Here is a 17,971-nt window from a genome sequence, read left to right as displayed (position 1 = left end):
GATTCCCCAAATCCGACCCAGCACAGTGGAAGTCTCTGATGCTATTGCTGTGAATAACCATCCAATATGCACTGGCCCCAGCAAAAAATTCCTCTAATCCTAAATACTACATCAGGAAATGCAGCTCCTGAAGTGGCTTGATGCAGACATTTCTTCAAACTGTAATCTTCATTGCCCTGTTCTGGATTTAATTTCCAGCCTGCTACCATGTCAGGGAGTTGCAGACTTGCATCATTGTTTTATTTTATTTTATTAGTCTATGGTAAATCTTTTCCTGAAACAGGAAGCAAGTCCTGTGAAATAATCTTTCCTGCTTAAATCAGTCAGTATTTGTAATGTACATCCAGCTTATTGTGGATAAAGAGCAAATGTTGCATGCAATAACAGGAATATTTGGATGAAGAAGGCTTGAAATAGCTGTAAAAAAGTCTTGGGAAATTATAAGGTATCATCTGTGATTTGCTAATTTTCCACAAAACCCTGTGTGTGTTAGTGTTGTAAGTACATTATTAAAACCATAGTTTATTTTGAGTTCTCCATTCCCGAAGTCCATCTTGATTTTGTATTATGGTACAATATAGGTCTGATATTGCAGTATACATAGCTCATGGTGCAGTGTACGTACTCGTAGTAGCAGCTATGTGTGAGAAAGTTAAAAAAAGGATTATTCTTCCGTACTGGCAGATCTCCGTACCTTTCTGTTGCCCATTGTCAAAGCAACTGTGGAGGTGAGACCGTAACTTGCAAGTATTCTCAGTGTTGTAATTACCCATTAAAATCAGTGGTGTAGTACTGCTACAATATGAGATCTGCAATTTCCAAATCAATGCCACCTAAACACCCCCCAACCTCTAAAACTACATTTAGTAACCTTAAAGAAATTGGCATGGTTGTCTTTAAAAAGAGATAAGCATTACAACACACATTACACTCGTGCCTAAAATCTCCAGATTGTTCCTCCTGTTATGGATATATTTTCATTCTCATTAAACCACATGCACAATTCTCAATAAAGATGCACATTGTTATTGCTTCCCTTGATAAAAGATAGCACGATCACATTTGGTCTGGGATTTCAAACATCCTGCCTTTACATCCTACGGAAACAGTAGCTTCTGGCTTCTAACAAATGATGTAGCATGGCATGGAATAGCTAGACAGATTTCCTTTCTTCCCTTTTCCACCCAGTTAGCTGATTTCACTCTGGTTTTTGGCCCTATCACCTTGAAAAAGAATGTTTAAGAATATAAACCAGAAAACTGAGTGTATTGGGAGAACTCTTGCTTCCTTTCTTTCTTATCTCCGGTCTTTTAATATTTCTTAGGCTATCCAAAATTCTGTTTCTTTTCCTTATTTTTTATGAATGAAGAACATTTAAAGCTATGTCGTACTATTAACATACGCAGTTATTTTATTGACGTAGTCTTACACCTCTGACCAGAATGATTTGTAATAAGTGGTGTTTAGGAAAATGCTTGACAACTCTGCGTGCAGTTTTAAGCTTTTATATGTTTGCCAATGAAGCAAAACCAGACAATTTCAGTCACCATACATTGATACCTGGCTAGCATACACGAGAATAAAACAAAGCGGCATGCAAACTCAGGAGCATTTGTAATTAGTCTACTGAGGTTGAGCAAATTGAGACTGAGAATCCACTGCACTCTCAGACCCTTCAGAGGAAATGTAATCAATAGGACACGATAACAGACACTTTCCTGCCACTGTGAATCACTTCACATCCTCTTTGATCGAAAGCACTGAATGAATTTTTTATGTGTGGTTTGCACATTGTCAGGTGTTAGGGCGGACTCATGAGAAAAGCTGTTGTATGTCTTTTGCTTCCGCTTAGTGAGTCAGAAGCGAGTCTGTAAAACATTGTAAGTTATTACCTTGGAGGCTTTCTGCAGAAAACGTGAATGTTTTTGTTACATTAATATATTTTGATGCATATTCATAAGTGCTGTATGCAAGGCAATTGCTTCTGTCACTAAAGTGACACCATTTGTATAATTTTTGTTCCCAGTCCTTAAACAAATGAAACAGCTCTCAAACTCAGTCAGAATTTCAGCACAGTCTCACCCCAAGTTCTTTCAGACAAGTTAAAGTAAAAAAAAAACCCTAAGATATTAAGTTCACTTTCATTTGAATTGGATTTTCTAAATCTCCAAATATTTGTGGTGCACATTGGTAGTCATGAATTCAGGATTTCTCTCTCTGCCTCCAAAGCCTGTCATATGGTGGGACTCTTTTCTCCTCTCTCCACCTCTACTTCCACCTCCACCTGCACCTCCATCTCCTCCTCTTACCAGTCAGGCATTTTCAGGTAGCTCAGAGGAATTTAGTGCCATTTTTATCTCATGCTCCTCTGCTGATGTTTTTTGGAAATGGCCAGCATGCTCACTCAATGCTGGGAAGACAAAAGAGAGGAAACAGTTCCTTAGGAAGACAAGGGAGCAGGTATTACTTGGGAGAAAAAAAAAGGAAGCTTAATTGTCCTTGAATTTTTTTCCCCTCGGTTTTGTGTATTAGTGCATCGAGATTTTGCACTGACCAGTTTAGAAATTGCAGGTCTAATACTACAGCAATAAAACAGCTTTCGCCTGTTTCCTAACTGATGTTAAACTGTCCAAAGAAGCCCAAGTGTATTTGGATAAACATGTAAATGTAGGCTTCTACATTTGGGTGGTGTCCAAGTGTGACCCCTAGGCTGTACGAAGAGGGGAAAGCTGTGCAGTGCGATGGAGATGGACTGTAGACGCTTGTTCTGGATCATTGGATGAGGTTGCTATAAATTGTGAAGCTCAGAGAAGATATAGGAAAATGGCTCCTGCTCTGTTGTGTGGTGAAAAGTAGTATGTAAAGTAGTACACAGAGTTGCAGGAAGATGCAGCAACTGGAAATCTCATCTAGACAAAACTATTATAGAAACTAAATGTGGTAGAAAATAATAAGGCAGTAGAAGATTTGCTATCATTTGAAATCGAGATTGGATGCCTTTCTGAACTATAAACTGTAATTCAACCACAAGTTATTTGTTCAATACAAGAATTATTGCATGTCCTACATTGTGCAGGAAGTCAGAATTATTACTTCCCTTCCTGGCCTTGAAAATTATGAGGCAAATCCTGGTCTGAAATCAACTTCTAAAGCATCAGTACACGCAGGATCTGAACTGACAAATATATTTTTACAAAGAAAAATGTTCCAGATCATTTTTACTGGAGGCAAAATTCACAGACCTAACGTGTAATTACTGTGTTTGATAGTGCTGTATATGAGACATATATTTAATTTTTTGGTTTATGTAACCATTTTTGTTCATATTTAATACCATGACTAATTACTAACACCAATTCTTATACTATAATTAATATAATAATTAAAGAATGCATGCTGGAGAAGTTTTAGCAATGTACATAATGCAGTAATAAAACATGTGGTACTTCAGCAGCTCCTTAGGTCAAATATCTGTGGGTGCAAAAGGAATTTGTTTTTCTGTTTTCAATTAAAATTGAAATTGCTTTTCTGATTTTCAATGCTAGACTGATATAAAAAGTTGTTGGGTTTTTTTATGGTCACGGCTTACAGCTTTGTTAGGGAGTCACAAAAGATGAAAGTGCATCTACCAGAAAGATGATTCACAGATTCAGTAGGAAGCTTTGCTGGGAAAACAAGCTTATAGAGTAGGAACTGGACAAAAAGATATCACCTTTATTTTAAGAACTGTTTTTCATTGTGTTATTTCAGAGCATTCCTCAGTCAGACATTCAAGTTCCTCTTGGCCCTTTATAATTTCTAAAATTTTCCAAATGATTTCTACTATACTTTTTTTTTTTAAATAAAATGCATTTTTCAGAATTCTGATGAGGACTTTGAAAAACACAATTTTTGCTTCTTTGCAAGAATAGAAAGATTAATCTATCACATCTTGCAAACCTCCAGTTGTTTTTGACATTACATGCAGTCTTTTGAAAAGCAAAGTATTTCCATTAGTAAATGGCCGCTCAGTATTTGTTTTATTTGTCTTCTGTATCCAGACATGCATATGCTTGTCTTGTTTGGCATCTGGTTTCCCCCACTTCGGAGTTATTCTGACTTCACTGATGGTATATGTGTATATTGTCTAAGACAAAGTCACAGTAAGATCGGAGTTGGACACAAATATAGCTGATCGTGATCAATACGGAATGTAAAGACATCTTTGTGGAATGAAGTATGCAGAACTGAATAATACCCTAATGTATGTTGCTTACTGTAAATGCTTATACGTTTTATGGCAGTCATTCCTGTGGATTTAAAAGCTTTGAAAGAGAAGATGTCTCTGTGCCTCTGAAAAATGTTCCGCACCAGCAGTTCTCATTGGAGATAATGATGAAGCATAAATATTGAATGAATAGCAACTTGTAACCTTACTGGAGGCCAGAACAGACAGAATGAGCATTCCCAAGACGCCAGTGCATTTTGAACTTGGTAGACGGGGAATGTTGTGTTGAGTACCTTTGTGACTAACAAGTCTCAAAAACCAAGGAGAATTCAGAAATGAGGAGCAGTTCCTCTAGATTCATGATTTATGAGACAAAGTGAAATGGGTTAAATAAATACACGGCTGGTCAGGTGGCAATTAAGAGGGAAGAGATACATTGTAACTTACGTGTATTTGGTGAATGCAGGACCAGAAGGGAGCAGAATTAAGTCCAATAGTATAACGTATGGATAATTTGAAGCGAGCCAATGAAACTAACAGAATGAGGATTTAACTGAAACATAATAAAATTTCCTAACTGGTAGCATCATGTAGAATGTTTCTTCAGTGGAGATAAAAGTAAAACACAAGTTTTTGAGACTTTATGGTTATAGTACATAATGCTATGTACTATAGGAATGGAATATGTGATACGAAGATCGTGTCTGCTTGGCAGAAGGGTCCAAGGACCTTCAGAAACTCGTCTTTCCCTCATTTCTGTAGGAAATATTCATCACTCACTGTCAATGGAAAGACTTCTTACTCCAGTAAGAATTGGATTTCACTCTGATTCTGATATGTTTGTGAAACAGAAATAGGGGGATTCGTACTGTGCTTACATAGACAAGCTTAAAATGAACCAAAGATGGAGGGATGTGTTGTGAAATAGAGGTAGAAGATGAAACTAATAAGAACTCAACAACACTGATCATATTGACGGGCAAAATTTACAAGTCAGTTGGCAGAGAGGAAAACAGACAAAACAAGATGTTCCCCTACGCTGATAGAAATATGAACAGAATACAATCCAGTGTGAATTTCAGTCAGATGGAGCCAAACCGTAACACCAGCCCTGAATGTGCTTGGATGCTACAGAAGTTTGAATCTGGGTCAACTCCAAATGCAGCTCTGTCAGCTCCTTTAAGTTACAGGAATTTATTTTGTATGCAGGATCTTTTTTTTTTTTCTTTTCCAAACTTGGATCCACCCAAAAGCTCTGAGAAGTCTTAAAGTTTATAGCCTTTGGCTCATGTTGACAATCAGAACGAGAAGTGAGGGCTGAAATTGTTTAATAAAATGCTACAGAGCTCTAGTTCTGGCAGTTAATGGTATTATACCCGTGCCACAACCCCCCGGTGAACGAACAGGTATAACCTCTCCTTTTTCATATTCTTTTCACTCTATAGCATCCAAAGGGCAGATTTCAGGCAGTACATCTCTGTTGAATATCATTCTTTGTATTTATTCACCCTTTCATGTTGGATCTTACTAGGTAAAGGAAGAAGTAATCTTTCAAACATTTACTATTTATGATTAAATCCCCCAGCAGAAAAACTTTTTTTTAATGTATTTATTTGGTTTACTCTTTCAGAGTAACAATAGTTCGGGTTTTTTTTTCTATCAAGAAATAGTTCTCCTTAAACTTCTCTTAGAATCAAATCTATTTCTTGTAAAACCTGAAAACTTTCATACACATTGTGGAAGAAAAAGCTTTGTCAATAAAACAAAACTGTTTATAATGAATACTGACATATGCTACTGGTAACTCTATGCACTATCTTTGGAACTCTGCAAAATATTTTACACTGAAAGAACCAGATTAATTTTGACTTCCTACTAGCTAGTAGCTAGATGTTTCAGCATCTAACACATCTACAAAGCATCTAACATCTTGTCTTAAATTTAAAATGTTGGGGATTTTTTTTTTTATTCTTAAGTGTTTTTTCCAACATAAGTTTCTTACTTGATAGAAATATAGTGAGATCCCAGTTTTTCCAGAAATAGTCAAATATCTCATATCATTGATAATAATACTGCAACTACATCAATAGTAATTATGGAATTAATTTTTCTTCTTTTTTTTTCCTTAATGATTTGATCGTCCAGAACAATTGCCTTTCTGAATGTTTTCCTTTGCTGTTCACGATACCTATGAATTCAGCGGAGCTCTGTATGTTTATAAGTATTTGCATAATTAGATAGCAAATTATTAATAGTATTAGCTTTAAAAAAAAAAAAAAAATCAGTAAGCTGTTCAATGTGCTGAGGAGATGTACTTTACACTTCTGTCCTGGCAGAGTGAGTGGAATGGTGTTGTATGTCAGTTTACTAAATCTGAAATGTCATGTTGCTGTGATTTGCCAAATGGCCTTGCAGCCAGATTTTCTCTCCCCTTTTTCTGTAGCTCTGGACCTACAGGGCGCAGGTCATTTAAAGTTTTCACATTGGACATGGTAGATGTAATAATTTTATACTCCCATTTTTTATGTTGAAAACCAAGTGCAAAAACCATTCCTTTTCACTAAATATTGTGGAATGAAAATATGCACTGCATTTTACATAAGAAGGCAAATACTGTTTTTGAACAGAGCAATCAGTACTATAGGTAAGCAAAAATTACTGAAAAAATTTTTTAAACATTGTAAGAGTTGGTGTTTATTCTCTAACTCTGTTGGGTTTTTATATCCACAGGTTGTTCGGTGTCACTTCTCTTACTCAGACAAACTGCTCAAGCACTTGGATGATCATCAAAAATCAAGAGTTACATTGGTATCACCATGCTAATCCAATCTTACTGCTGGTGATGTACTACACCCTCGCAACTCTTATCCGTCTTTGGCTACAAGAGCCCATTGTAAGGGTAACTTCCTTCTCTTTTTTAGCGCTAATGACTGTGAGACTGGCCAGTGCAGATACTTGCTAACAGAGGTGCAAACGTTCAAGAAAGTTAAAGGAAATAGGCAGCAAGTGCAAGCTGGTACCTTGAATTCGGTCTTTTTGATAAGTGTCTTCAAGAGTCTGATCTTGCAGCAGTTACATGGATATTCTTCTTAAAGTCAGCAGGACTATTTATGTAGGGACTACGATGGCAGAGCATTAACACTTACTCTGATTTGGAAAGCCAATATCCATATGAAGTAGTGTAGGTGCTATCGAATAGAAGGCAAACACCCAGGGCTTGTCTAGCAGGACTGAGGTAGGATAGAGGCTGGCACAGGATACTGCTAGACAAGACGGAGATTTGCTGTTTTATCATAGATAGAGAAAAATTTTCTTAAAACCTTTCCTCCTGAATCTGTGTGCCTGAGTGAATATCCCAGTTTTCATTTAAGAGCAAGAGAAAAAGGAGACAAAAAGTAAATTTTTACTTCTTCCAGTTTCAGAGGAAAAAGGGAATATAAGAACCCAAAGGTATCTTAAAAGCGTAGAAACTGGAAGCATAAAGAGGATGATCCTAAGCATTATTTGTTTTAATCTCCTGATAGTCTGAGGCTTGACATGAGTTTTAGAGTTCAGGTTTAGCAGTGCTGTAAACCGGGATGAAAATACTCATGACTGAGTGGTGAATTAGTGGAGTTTGCAGTAGCAAGTGAAAATGTTGAAGGTTTTCTTATTTTAAGGGTGTGTCTTCATATAACGGATAATGTAACAGTTTAACATTTAAAAAGGCAGACAAAATACATCACCTCTGAATTGAGATGTCTGATATTTAGGGTTTGCACATATTGGGCTTCATAATAAAAGGTGAATGATGCCAGAACTGTCAGCTTGAGTTATTAAAAAATCGTGTCTCAAGTTTCCAGAAATCTTAAGCCTCGCTTTTCTAAAGTCGCAAGGTTTTAAAAGATTGTGGTCCAGTGCCCTCTGGCATTGGGTTCTTTTAGGGTTTTTTTTCTATTATTTTTTTCTGCAGCTGCAGCAGCTGGAAACTTGTTTTTTTTTTCCTTAAGTGAAAACTGAGATTTCCAAATAATAATATGATTTTAGCATTGGGGCTATAACTAAAACTTCACATCTCACAAACTGCGTAGTAAAATCATGAGAACTACTCACAGAGGAGTAACCACATGTGAAATGCAGTTAGTGGGAGCTGTGTGATCTCAGCATCTCTGGGAATTCATTTACAGTACCCAGGTTGTTTTCATCCAACTTTCACCATCTTAAAGTTTGGTGCTGGGTCTACGTTAGTTACTGTGCTTTTTCAGTGGAGAGAAATAGGCCTGTCTGTCTCAGGATAGAGTGAATCCTGCAAGTTCCTCCAGGGACTAGAGAGGAACTGTACTGGACTTGCCTGCACTTCTTTCTTTTAGACTACTTGTGTTGTCTGAGATGGATATTCCCATAAGACTAAAATCAGTCTCTGAGAACTGGAAACAAGTCAAATTAGAGATGCTTTCTAAGCAATTGAGCTAAAGCGAGTATTAAAAGAGTTAATTTAAGAAAAGCTGATGTCTCTCAAACCCATGGCTACATGAGCAGCAATACAAAGTTTTGGCACTCCCATGGGAACTTCAGATGCCAGGGGAGTGATGCTTCCCTCCAAAGAGAAATGGACACTTAAAAAAGAGAACATTGTAAGGAAAATGATACCCATGCATTAATGCTTATTTTTGATGCACAGGATGTAGCGATGCAGGTATTTGTCATTAGAAAGAGATGCTGAGATTTGCAAAATTTACCATCTTTTATATACTTTCTCCTTATGGCCTTTTTTTGTCTATATGTATTTTGTTTTTCCTTTAGTGGTGCCATAGATCAGGAATTAATCTTTCTCTTACTAGCTTTCTCCTGGTAGACTCCGTTCTCAATTATTTAAATGCAGAAATAATTATTCTCCAGGTTTCATTGAAATGTTTTTTGACTTGTGAATTTGTGGTGCATTTGATTCATTACAGAACTAAGTATATAACCTGCCTTTGCAATCCCCAGTGATTTCAGAGTTACACTGTATTTAGGATCTCATCACTAACCTACCGGATGGCAAAGACAATATGCTATGTACTGTTTAGTGTAAAGCAGTTGTTCTCTGTGTACTGCTGTCATGTACAGCAAAAAGTGGCTCATCTTAGAAATATTCCAAAGAATCTCTTGAACAAAACCTGTTTTGAACAAAATGTGTATGGTAGATTATGCCTAAGGAAATATTTATTCAGCTAAAAAGATGTACATAAGCTAAATATAATACTGGCGTAGCAGATTCTAAAAACAGAGTAAGACATGTAGACCTGGTGTTTTTTCCTTTTTGTGTGAATTGCATCTTGAGGTCCTCCTGTGGACAAAATTCCTGCGGGATTGCAGCAGGACTTCTCTCTGAGGCAGATGCTCTTGAGACTCTCTGACTACTGCAGCTGATGAACAATTTTACAAGAACAATGCCCACTTCAAATCTTGAGTTTCAGGGTGAAGGTTTTTGTGTGTGCGCCACAGTCTGTCAAAGTACAGCACGTATGAGATTTCAGTGTACGGTCTCTGTGTGGGATTCTGTATGGATCTTACTCATGCAAAATGCCCTTGGCCGTCAGTGGAAATTTTGCTTTTCTTATGCCCACTATTTTGGATCATGATTTGTTCTAACATTGAGTCTTGTGAAATTCTACCTCTGCAAATAAGAAGAGGCAATTTGCCTCCGGAGATTTCAGCTCATAGTTTTAACTGCTAGTACTGAATATATGAATAAGGCCCATTCATTCTGCCCAGTGAGTGGTAAGGAATAGTACAGAAGTCAACAGTTACAGCAATTTAATGCAGAGTCCTCCTATAGAATTTTTAGAATTGTTTGAATTAAGAGGCATTTGAGAGTTGCTCAGGTAGTCGAGGAACTGGAAGAATTAGACAAGTCAAAGGACTCTCACAAGTTGCAAACATATGACTAGTACTGTGTTTTCTGACTTTTCTTTCTCGTCTGAGAAAGAGAAAACAAGATTTCCCACCCTTCCCTATAGTCTCTTAGGCTAAAAATACGTTACTAAAATCATTGTCTACATATTAGGTCTTTTGGTATTGTTTTGGTCACCCTGGTGCCAAACTAAATGCTGTTGATAAACAGTTCTTTATGGTCCACATTTATATTAAAGTTTCAAATGGCAGTGACAAGTATTTTAAGCACAGAATCAGTTATTTCATCTTACAGTTTGGCTAAGAATGCCCTTTTACAATCAAATATAAATACACAATCGTATGTGAAATGTGCTACCATTGCCTCTGAGAAGTAAAACTAAATTAATAACCATTGTTTATCTAAGTCAAGATTTAAAAAAAATAGGACCTTACTTTTAGGATTGGAATGGAGGGAATTTCGAAACCAGATAGGATGTTTGGATGTCCTGTTCCCATGGGTAGCTTTGCAGACCTCTGCCCAGCATCCTGGTTTATTCTTATTCTATTGCATCAGCTCATTTTGCATAAACAATGAGAACACTTACCACCAGCTAGTTCCCATTAAAAGCCTAATTTGGGACCCTGACTTTGAAACACCTCAAGTTCAGACAAAAACTAGCTTTTACACCATGAGGTATCTCTTTGTTGGCAGTAGATAGGGTTTAAGTAAAACAGCAAGTACCAGGGCAGATGGATATTTCTGTTGCAAACCAAAAGTCAGCTTAGTAGGACTTCATTTGAAGCAGAAATACAAGTATCTGCTAAGTAGAAAGGACAAAATAGGAAAGAAAAATCTTAAGTCCTTACAAACAGATCATTCAGGTTGAAATAAAATATGAGAATTAGTTGACTTGACCAGCTGTTTTGTAGTTAATAATAGGTAAGTTCAGAAGAACGCTACTAAAGCGGGTGTGTAATCTATATTTTGGCTGCAGCTCAGCAAAATTCCTGAACCTCCACTTAAGTCCTATTGAAGTCAGTAAGACCTTGCCCCAGGTTCCAGGTTCCACAAGCACTTGTGTGCTTTGCTGAATAGGGGTGGTTTTATGAAGCAAGACCTTACAGCTGTACGAATGAGGATTTGGCTCAATACTCTAAAGAACTGATACCGGTGGAGGTTGTGATGAGGCGAAGTAGAGTTTTGGTAATTCAAAGTTTGTTGAGCTTTGGTGAGTTCAACAGCAATGTAGAACCCGACTCGAGCACTTTTCATTTCTTATTAGAATCACATGGGTGTACATTTAGTACTACAGCACTTTTTCGAATAGGAAAACAGGTTTTTTAAAGCAGTATTTCGAAGCATAGGTAAGTCTACCTTTCAATCCTCACCATTCCTACTAGTTTTGAGATAAACATCCAGGTATTAATGGATGGCAGAGTGGAATAGCCACTGCTGCTATTATTCCATAATATTCACTTTATGTTCTTGCATACCTTCCTCTGAAATTTTGACTACTTATTATTTCCATCAGAGCCAAAACTCTAAAAACCACATGAAGTCTCGGGAGGAGAGGAGAAACGAGAAAACTAAGGAAGTAGAGAGGGCAAATAGTAATGAAAATAAAAAGTAGGGTCAAGGTCTAAGGTTCAAAATGAGAAATTGGACAAAGGCAGACAGCAGAGTAACTTCAGTAGTGGCAGCTTCTCCCAGATGGTATCCCGGGGCCAGTGAGTCCTGCTGAGCAACACTGTGCTGGAGATGCTCACAGCTCTCACATGCAGCCCACTGGCTCCAGAGCACCCCCTTCCTCCCTTTAGCACCACATGGCTGAGCTTCCTCCTCTCACTGGTATGAACAGCAAGGTTCTGCTGCTTTGTGACAGCTCAGCTGGGAAGTTCAGGATTGCAGGAGAAAGAGGGACAGTGCAGGAGGAGGTCTGGAGGAGCCTGAAGAGGAGCTGTAACCTGGCATCGTTTATGTACATGTACCCAGGCCTCCCACTTGTCACTGTGCTGTAATAACATCTATGTTCAGCCCATTTGACAGGCTCCATACCCCTGCTGGGCCATGGAATTAAGATGGAGTTAAGACTGCTGCGTTAGCAATCCTCCGCAATCTAGTGGTAATAGTTTCTGTCACAGGTGAAGAAATAGAGCATGTGGATCATAGACAATCACAGAGTCACAGAACAGTCCAGGTTGGAAGGGACCTCTGGAGACCATCTGATCCAACTTCTTGTGAGAGCAGGGCCTCAGATTAGGTTGTCCAGGGCCAAGTCTTGGATGTTTCCAGCAAAGGCAGCCAATGCCCGTGACTAATTGTTCTCATGGTGAAATATTTTTTTTTCATATTCAGAAGGCATTTCCCTGAAGCAAATTATGCCCTTAGCCTCTTGTCCTATAACCATGCCTTGCTGTGAGAAGAGTACTTCTGTCTTTAAAACTACAATTTAGGTATTAAAAGGCTGAAAAAACCCCAATTCCTGCATCCTTCAGCTTCTCCAACCCTCTAATCATCTTGGCAATTTTCTGGTGGACCCTCTCCAGATTTTCTATGTCTCTCTTGAACTGGGGGATGCCAGAACTGAATTGCAGGTATGGCCTGACACTTTCCAGGTACAGTGGAATAATCACATCCCTTGATCTGCTGGCAGTACGCTTGCTGATGCAGCCCAGGACGTGTTTGCCTTCATTGCTGCTGGAGTTCACTGCTGGCTCATGTTCAGCTTGCTGTGCACCAGGAGCCCCTGGGCCTATTCCACAGAGATGCTCCCCACACAGTCTGTCTACAGCCTTTACTGTTATGTGAGTTTATTCCAGATGCAGGACTTTATATTGATCTTTGTAAACCTTGTGCATTTTTTGTTGGCCCATCTCTAGCCTATCTCTGTATGGTGGCTCTTCTTTCTGGCCCATCTACCTCACCTCCTAGTTCAGTGTCATCCACAACCTTTGTGTGGGTGCATTCCATCCAGATAGTTTTGAAGATACTGAATAGTACCAGACCTACTGTCAGTCCCTGAGGAACTCCAATTATGACCGGCTACCATTTCGACTTTGAGCCATTTCCCCACTTTGAGCAAGACAGTCTAGCCAGTTCTCCACCCATCTTGTGATCCATCTGTCAAGCCCATATTTTACCAGCTTGTCAGCAAAGATGTTGTGGGACACTGTGTCAAATACCTTGCTAAAACAAGGTAGCTGACATCCACAGCTTTCCCTTCATGCACTAAGCCGGTTTCAGCATAAGTAGCAATCAGATTAGCCTTGGTAAATCCACATCAGCTTTTTCCAGTCATCTTGCCCTACATATGAGCATGAGCACACGCAGGTATTTTTATGGCTTGACTCAGAAGCTAGACTAGATGAACCTAGATGGATGACCAGCACTGACTACTTTGTTAGGAACTGAGGCATGGATTGGTGAGTTAGGTTAGCCTTTAATGGTAGATAAGTATGCTCAGAAGGTTTTGATCTTTTCAGTTCTTCAGTTGTTTAGTGAAGCAGAATTGGCTTTTCACATACATAGGCAGATGAGAAGAATGAATTTTCTTTCAATACACTGCCTTGAAAATTAAACATCTGTATACTAGCTTATGGTATGACTATATGGTAAGGTGGTCTGTGAAGGTCTGTGTAATTCTGGTGTCTTGTAACTATCAGGAAACATCTTGGCATTGACAGACTAGCAGTTACAGAAAAGCTCTGTCATCATTTCTGAAAATGTCATCTCAGTAAGAGTCATCTGTCATAGATCGAGTGCATTAGACACTAAAAGATGTTTCAAAGACATACTTTGGAGAGGGAGCGTCAATTAGGGGAAAATTTAAATTCCTCTGGTAAGATTGTTTTTTAGAGAGCTATAACTAGTCGTCATTTGTATTGCTTAGCAGATGCCTGATGAAGAGAAATCTGTTAGCGGGGAAGATGACAAAGAAATAGCCTGCAGCCCAATTCCAATGACAGCGGAGAGAAGACGCAGTCTGTGGTATGCAAGCCACTATACAACTGATGAGAGAAAAGTAAGGCTGGAGGGGGAAGGGTCTCTGCATTAAATTTATTTCAGTCAGTCAGTTAATTTTATCACAGTTACTTTGAAATTAAGGTAAGCAGCATTATATAGGTTGCAAATAAGAAAATCTTCACGTGTGATTATATAAATCAGATATAATATCAAGGCTGTGTGGCAGAGTAGGAATATATTTTGTAAAGATTAATGGAACAAAAACAAGAGCCAGTGTAAGAAAGTAAAAGAAGAGTATGCTTTATGTTTTTGGCTTCCCCATTTAAGAAGTTTAGGGCCAGGCTTTTGGCATGAGGCTGTTATCTTTGTGCAAAACAGCTAGAAAGTGTGTCAGGGAGCTAAATCCTGATGTAAAGATCTGATCTGCCTTGTAACTACTAATTAGCACTGTCATTGGTAAGGGGGGACTGCCAGCTTACCTTCCTCCAAGCATACTGGTGCCCTTGTTGGATATTTATAGCAGGGCAGGTAGGGCAGTTGGTGTAAAAGCTCCTGGAAAGGTCCTGCTTTCTACCATCTGTCCTCACCAGCTGCAGTGCAAAATTTCATTTGATGAGTTGCAGTCAAATTTGGGATATACAAACACTCTGTCGAGCCACATATACTCAAGCCCCAAGAACTCCGCCATAATAATAGTAATGGTAAACGAGCTGGCAAATGAATGAGGTATCACATTTTATATTAGTGTAAACATTTCATTGGAAGTATTTTTATAATTACAGTAATTCTAATGATCATTTAAAAACTTAGTTTTTAAGCATTGGATCATTAGAAAGACATTAGAAAGCAGTTAATCAGTATAATGCCATACTGATTAATTCTTTGACCTAGTATCTAAGATTTCAATGCAACATTCTCAGTTTTGGTTTAGAATTCACAGAAACATACAGTAAAGTTATGTCAATGCTATGGCACACTAAATACCATTTTATGGAGCATAGTGTACAATTCTGCTGGCTTTTTAAGAATTCTTTCTGAATTTCTTAGTGCAAATCTGCAAAAGTCAGCAAATATGCATGCATGTATTCAAAAAGTTAAACTTATTAATGCTTGAGCCATGCTTCTTTAATAATTTGTCCTTGCATTGCTTTTTGCAGCTTCTGTCAATGACCCAAGATGAATACAAGCCATCGGATGTTAGTATACTACTAGTCTTTGTAATTTTGTAATTCTTCTTAATGTGTGTAAATATGGATTACACTGATATATACAGATAAAAGCTCAGATGACATTTTAAAAACTTCTTTATTTTGGTTAGCCTGCCGTTTACCCTATAACCTTGATTATCCTAAATATAATTGTCTTTTGCTTCCTTAATAATTGCACTGAGAAACCACTGATTAGCCCTAAAATTGATCATTTGAAATTAAACTGCTTGTAGTAGTACCAACTGGCAAACGATCTTTGCTATTTCATTGGGTTTAAATAAGATATCAAAATATGCTTTCTAATGCAAGCCATCTTTAAACTTGATTTAGCTTCTTTGCTCTATTTTTTTCTTTTATTCGTGTTGAAACGCTGAGGCCCTTAAAGTATGACTGACAACACATATGAGTTCAATTTGCAGATTACAGAAAATCCAAGTCTTTGTTCGAACAGACAGCAAATGATCCATTTATCTTGACTGCTATAGGCCCTAGCAGACTCTGAAAGCAGAAACATCCCCTCTGTTCAGCGTACACAGAAGAATGGAGATGCAGATGAACTTTGGGAGCCGCTATAACCAAATCTAGATGTGCTCCACAGCCTGTGCTTGGTGTAGTTGCTGAATATAACTGAACATAACCCAGATACTATTCCGAAACAGTCCACGCATGCCTGTGCATAGTTTCGACAGGCAAAATACGCTCCTATCTCACAGCCTAAGTGGAAGTCAGTCTTCAGCATGTACTACTGTCAGCAACCCATTGCATGTGAATTTCTGCCAATACGAGAGATATTTATGATTGTGGTTGCTGGAGCCCTAATCCAAACAAGCACAAGGGCTGAAATTGAATTCACAAAAATAAAACAATGAAAGAGTGTTGAATTAGTACTACCAAGTGGCATAAATGTGGCATCAATAACAATAATTACCACAACTGGTTTCATTAACAGCAGCAAATGTAGATCTCACCAGTTATTTAAAATTGAAAGCAATTTATAACCATTATTTTCGTAACTACTGGAAATAATTAGATGTGAACTAAATTCTGAATATCTCGATGTATTAGTTTGCCTAAGAAGGAGGATGAATTTTTGGTTACAGCTTTAACGTAAACACAGGAGATACAATGATACTTTCCTAGCTTGGCTGTAAAAAGCCAATTTAACCTGGGAAAGGCAGGATATCTGAAGATGGGCTCACTGAGTTACTGTTTGTACGCTGAGCCATGCGGTCAACCTTAGCCTTCCCCAGCTGTGGATGTGTTAAATTAGTCCACCTTTACACTGTTTTTTCTTTCCATTTAATTTCATAGGTAGGACAGGCCAAGAGCATGCGAACAGTCATTTACCATAGCTCAGCTGACTGCAGTAACTTAATTGCTTTTGCTTGTGTAGCCACACTTTTTTTCCTTTTCAGACTGCTTGTGTGTAACTTGAAGTGTTACCTAATGCAATGTGACATTCTGGGAATTTGAAAAAAAACTTGAAATCTTTTGAAGGAAATATTTATAGAAGTTCAAAGATGCAGCAGTATTTTACTGTTTGCTAAAGAACTTCACTGAAACAAATTTGTAATTCTATTGATATTGCATAAAAAGATAACAACAATTGATTTTGGAAGCTGTTATGTGCTACTTTGGCATGCAACGTGACTATAACATATGAATTTCTTTGGAAGGAAGTAACTGCAGTTACTTGTTAAGCTCCTTTAATATTAGCAATCCAACACTAGCGAAGCACAGAATTAGGAGTCTCATTCTCATGAGAGCCACCCTAAATGCAGTGCCTCTCTCCGTTGTCCCGGCAGGTGCTGCTGGTAACAGTGAACGGGAACCCTGCCGACTATCACACTATCCACCCCACACTGCCATTAGAAAATGGTCCGGCCAAAGCAGACATGTACTCAACACCACAGTACAAATGGGAGCCTTCGGATGACATGTCAGGTAGTGAATTGCCTGGGAATTACCCTGAGTTCCGTATTTGTTCTTATTCTGTATCTCCGTTCACTGCCTCTAGCATTTATTTTCATTTTGGTAAGCTCTTTGGCCTGTTGAAGTTAAATAATTGCTGTCACCTTGCAGTGATGGCTGACCGCACGGTAATTTTGTAAACTGGGCTGTAGGCAAATACTATCCAAAATACTTTGCCTACCAACACAGTGACTGCGGGTTTTGCGTTGCTTTACTGTGCTCAAATGTAATTTTTCTTTGGCTCCCATCTTGAGCTTGCTGATTGCAGTAGAATTAGCTATCAGAGTGATTACAAGTGAAATCATTCCAGGAGAGAGTGCATATACTACTTTTAGACCAGCATGAATTGCAAATAAGAATTTCTTTTTCCACTTAGAAAAGGAAGAGGAAGAGGAGGAGGAGGAGAAAGAGGAAGTTGCTCAGGAGGAAAAAGAAAATGTTAAATTACATGCCCTGGTCTCTGTGTTCCAATTTATCATGAAACAAAGTTACATTTGTGCTCTGATAGCTATGATGGTAAGTACTGGCAACAAAAAAAATTAATGCTCTTAATTTTACAAATAAATGTGTCTTCTCAATGTTTTCCTGAAAGTAATCTCATCGGTTCGCTTTCAGTAAGCATTTACATCAGGGTTAGAAAATATCAATATGGTGTCTGCATCATTTTGGGTCCGTATTAGGTTATTAATGCATAATTCCCAGGCCTGTTATAGACCTATAAATAGGGCAACACGTGGGGTTCTGGGTAAAGCATCACATTTCCAG

At 38.2% G+C, this 17,971-nt stretch overlaps 1 protein-coding gene across 1 annotated transcript in view; it reads left to right on the top strand.

Moving 5' to 3' along the window:
- Positions 1 to 17,971, top strand: part of PIEZO2 (piezo type mechanosensitive ion channel component 2) — a 324,199-nt gene that overhangs the window by 210,568 nt on the left and 95,660 nt on the right. The window contains exons 8-11 of the mRNA XM_076329988.1: positions 6,938 to 7,100; positions 13,954 to 14,085; positions 17,041 to 17,179; positions 17,583 to 17,722. Of these exons, the coding sequence (XP_076186103.1) occupies positions 6,938 to 7,100; positions 13,954 to 14,085; positions 17,041 to 17,179; positions 17,583 to 17,722 (574 nt within the window). The remainder of the gene's footprint in view (positions 1 to 6,937; positions 7,101 to 13,953; positions 14,086 to 17,040; positions 17,180 to 17,582; positions 17,723 to 17,971) is intronic.

The sequence above is a fragment of the Aptenodytes patagonicus genome, chromosome 2 (genome assembly GCF_965638725.1).
Source record: "Aptenodytes patagonicus chromosome 2, bAptPat1.pri.cur, whole genome shotgun sequence".
In the NCBI taxonomy this organism is placed as follows: Eukaryota; Metazoa; Chordata; class Aves; order Sphenisciformes; family Spheniscidae; genus Aptenodytes; species Aptenodytes patagonicus.
This window is presented reverse-complemented; position numbering and strand designations above follow the sequence as displayed.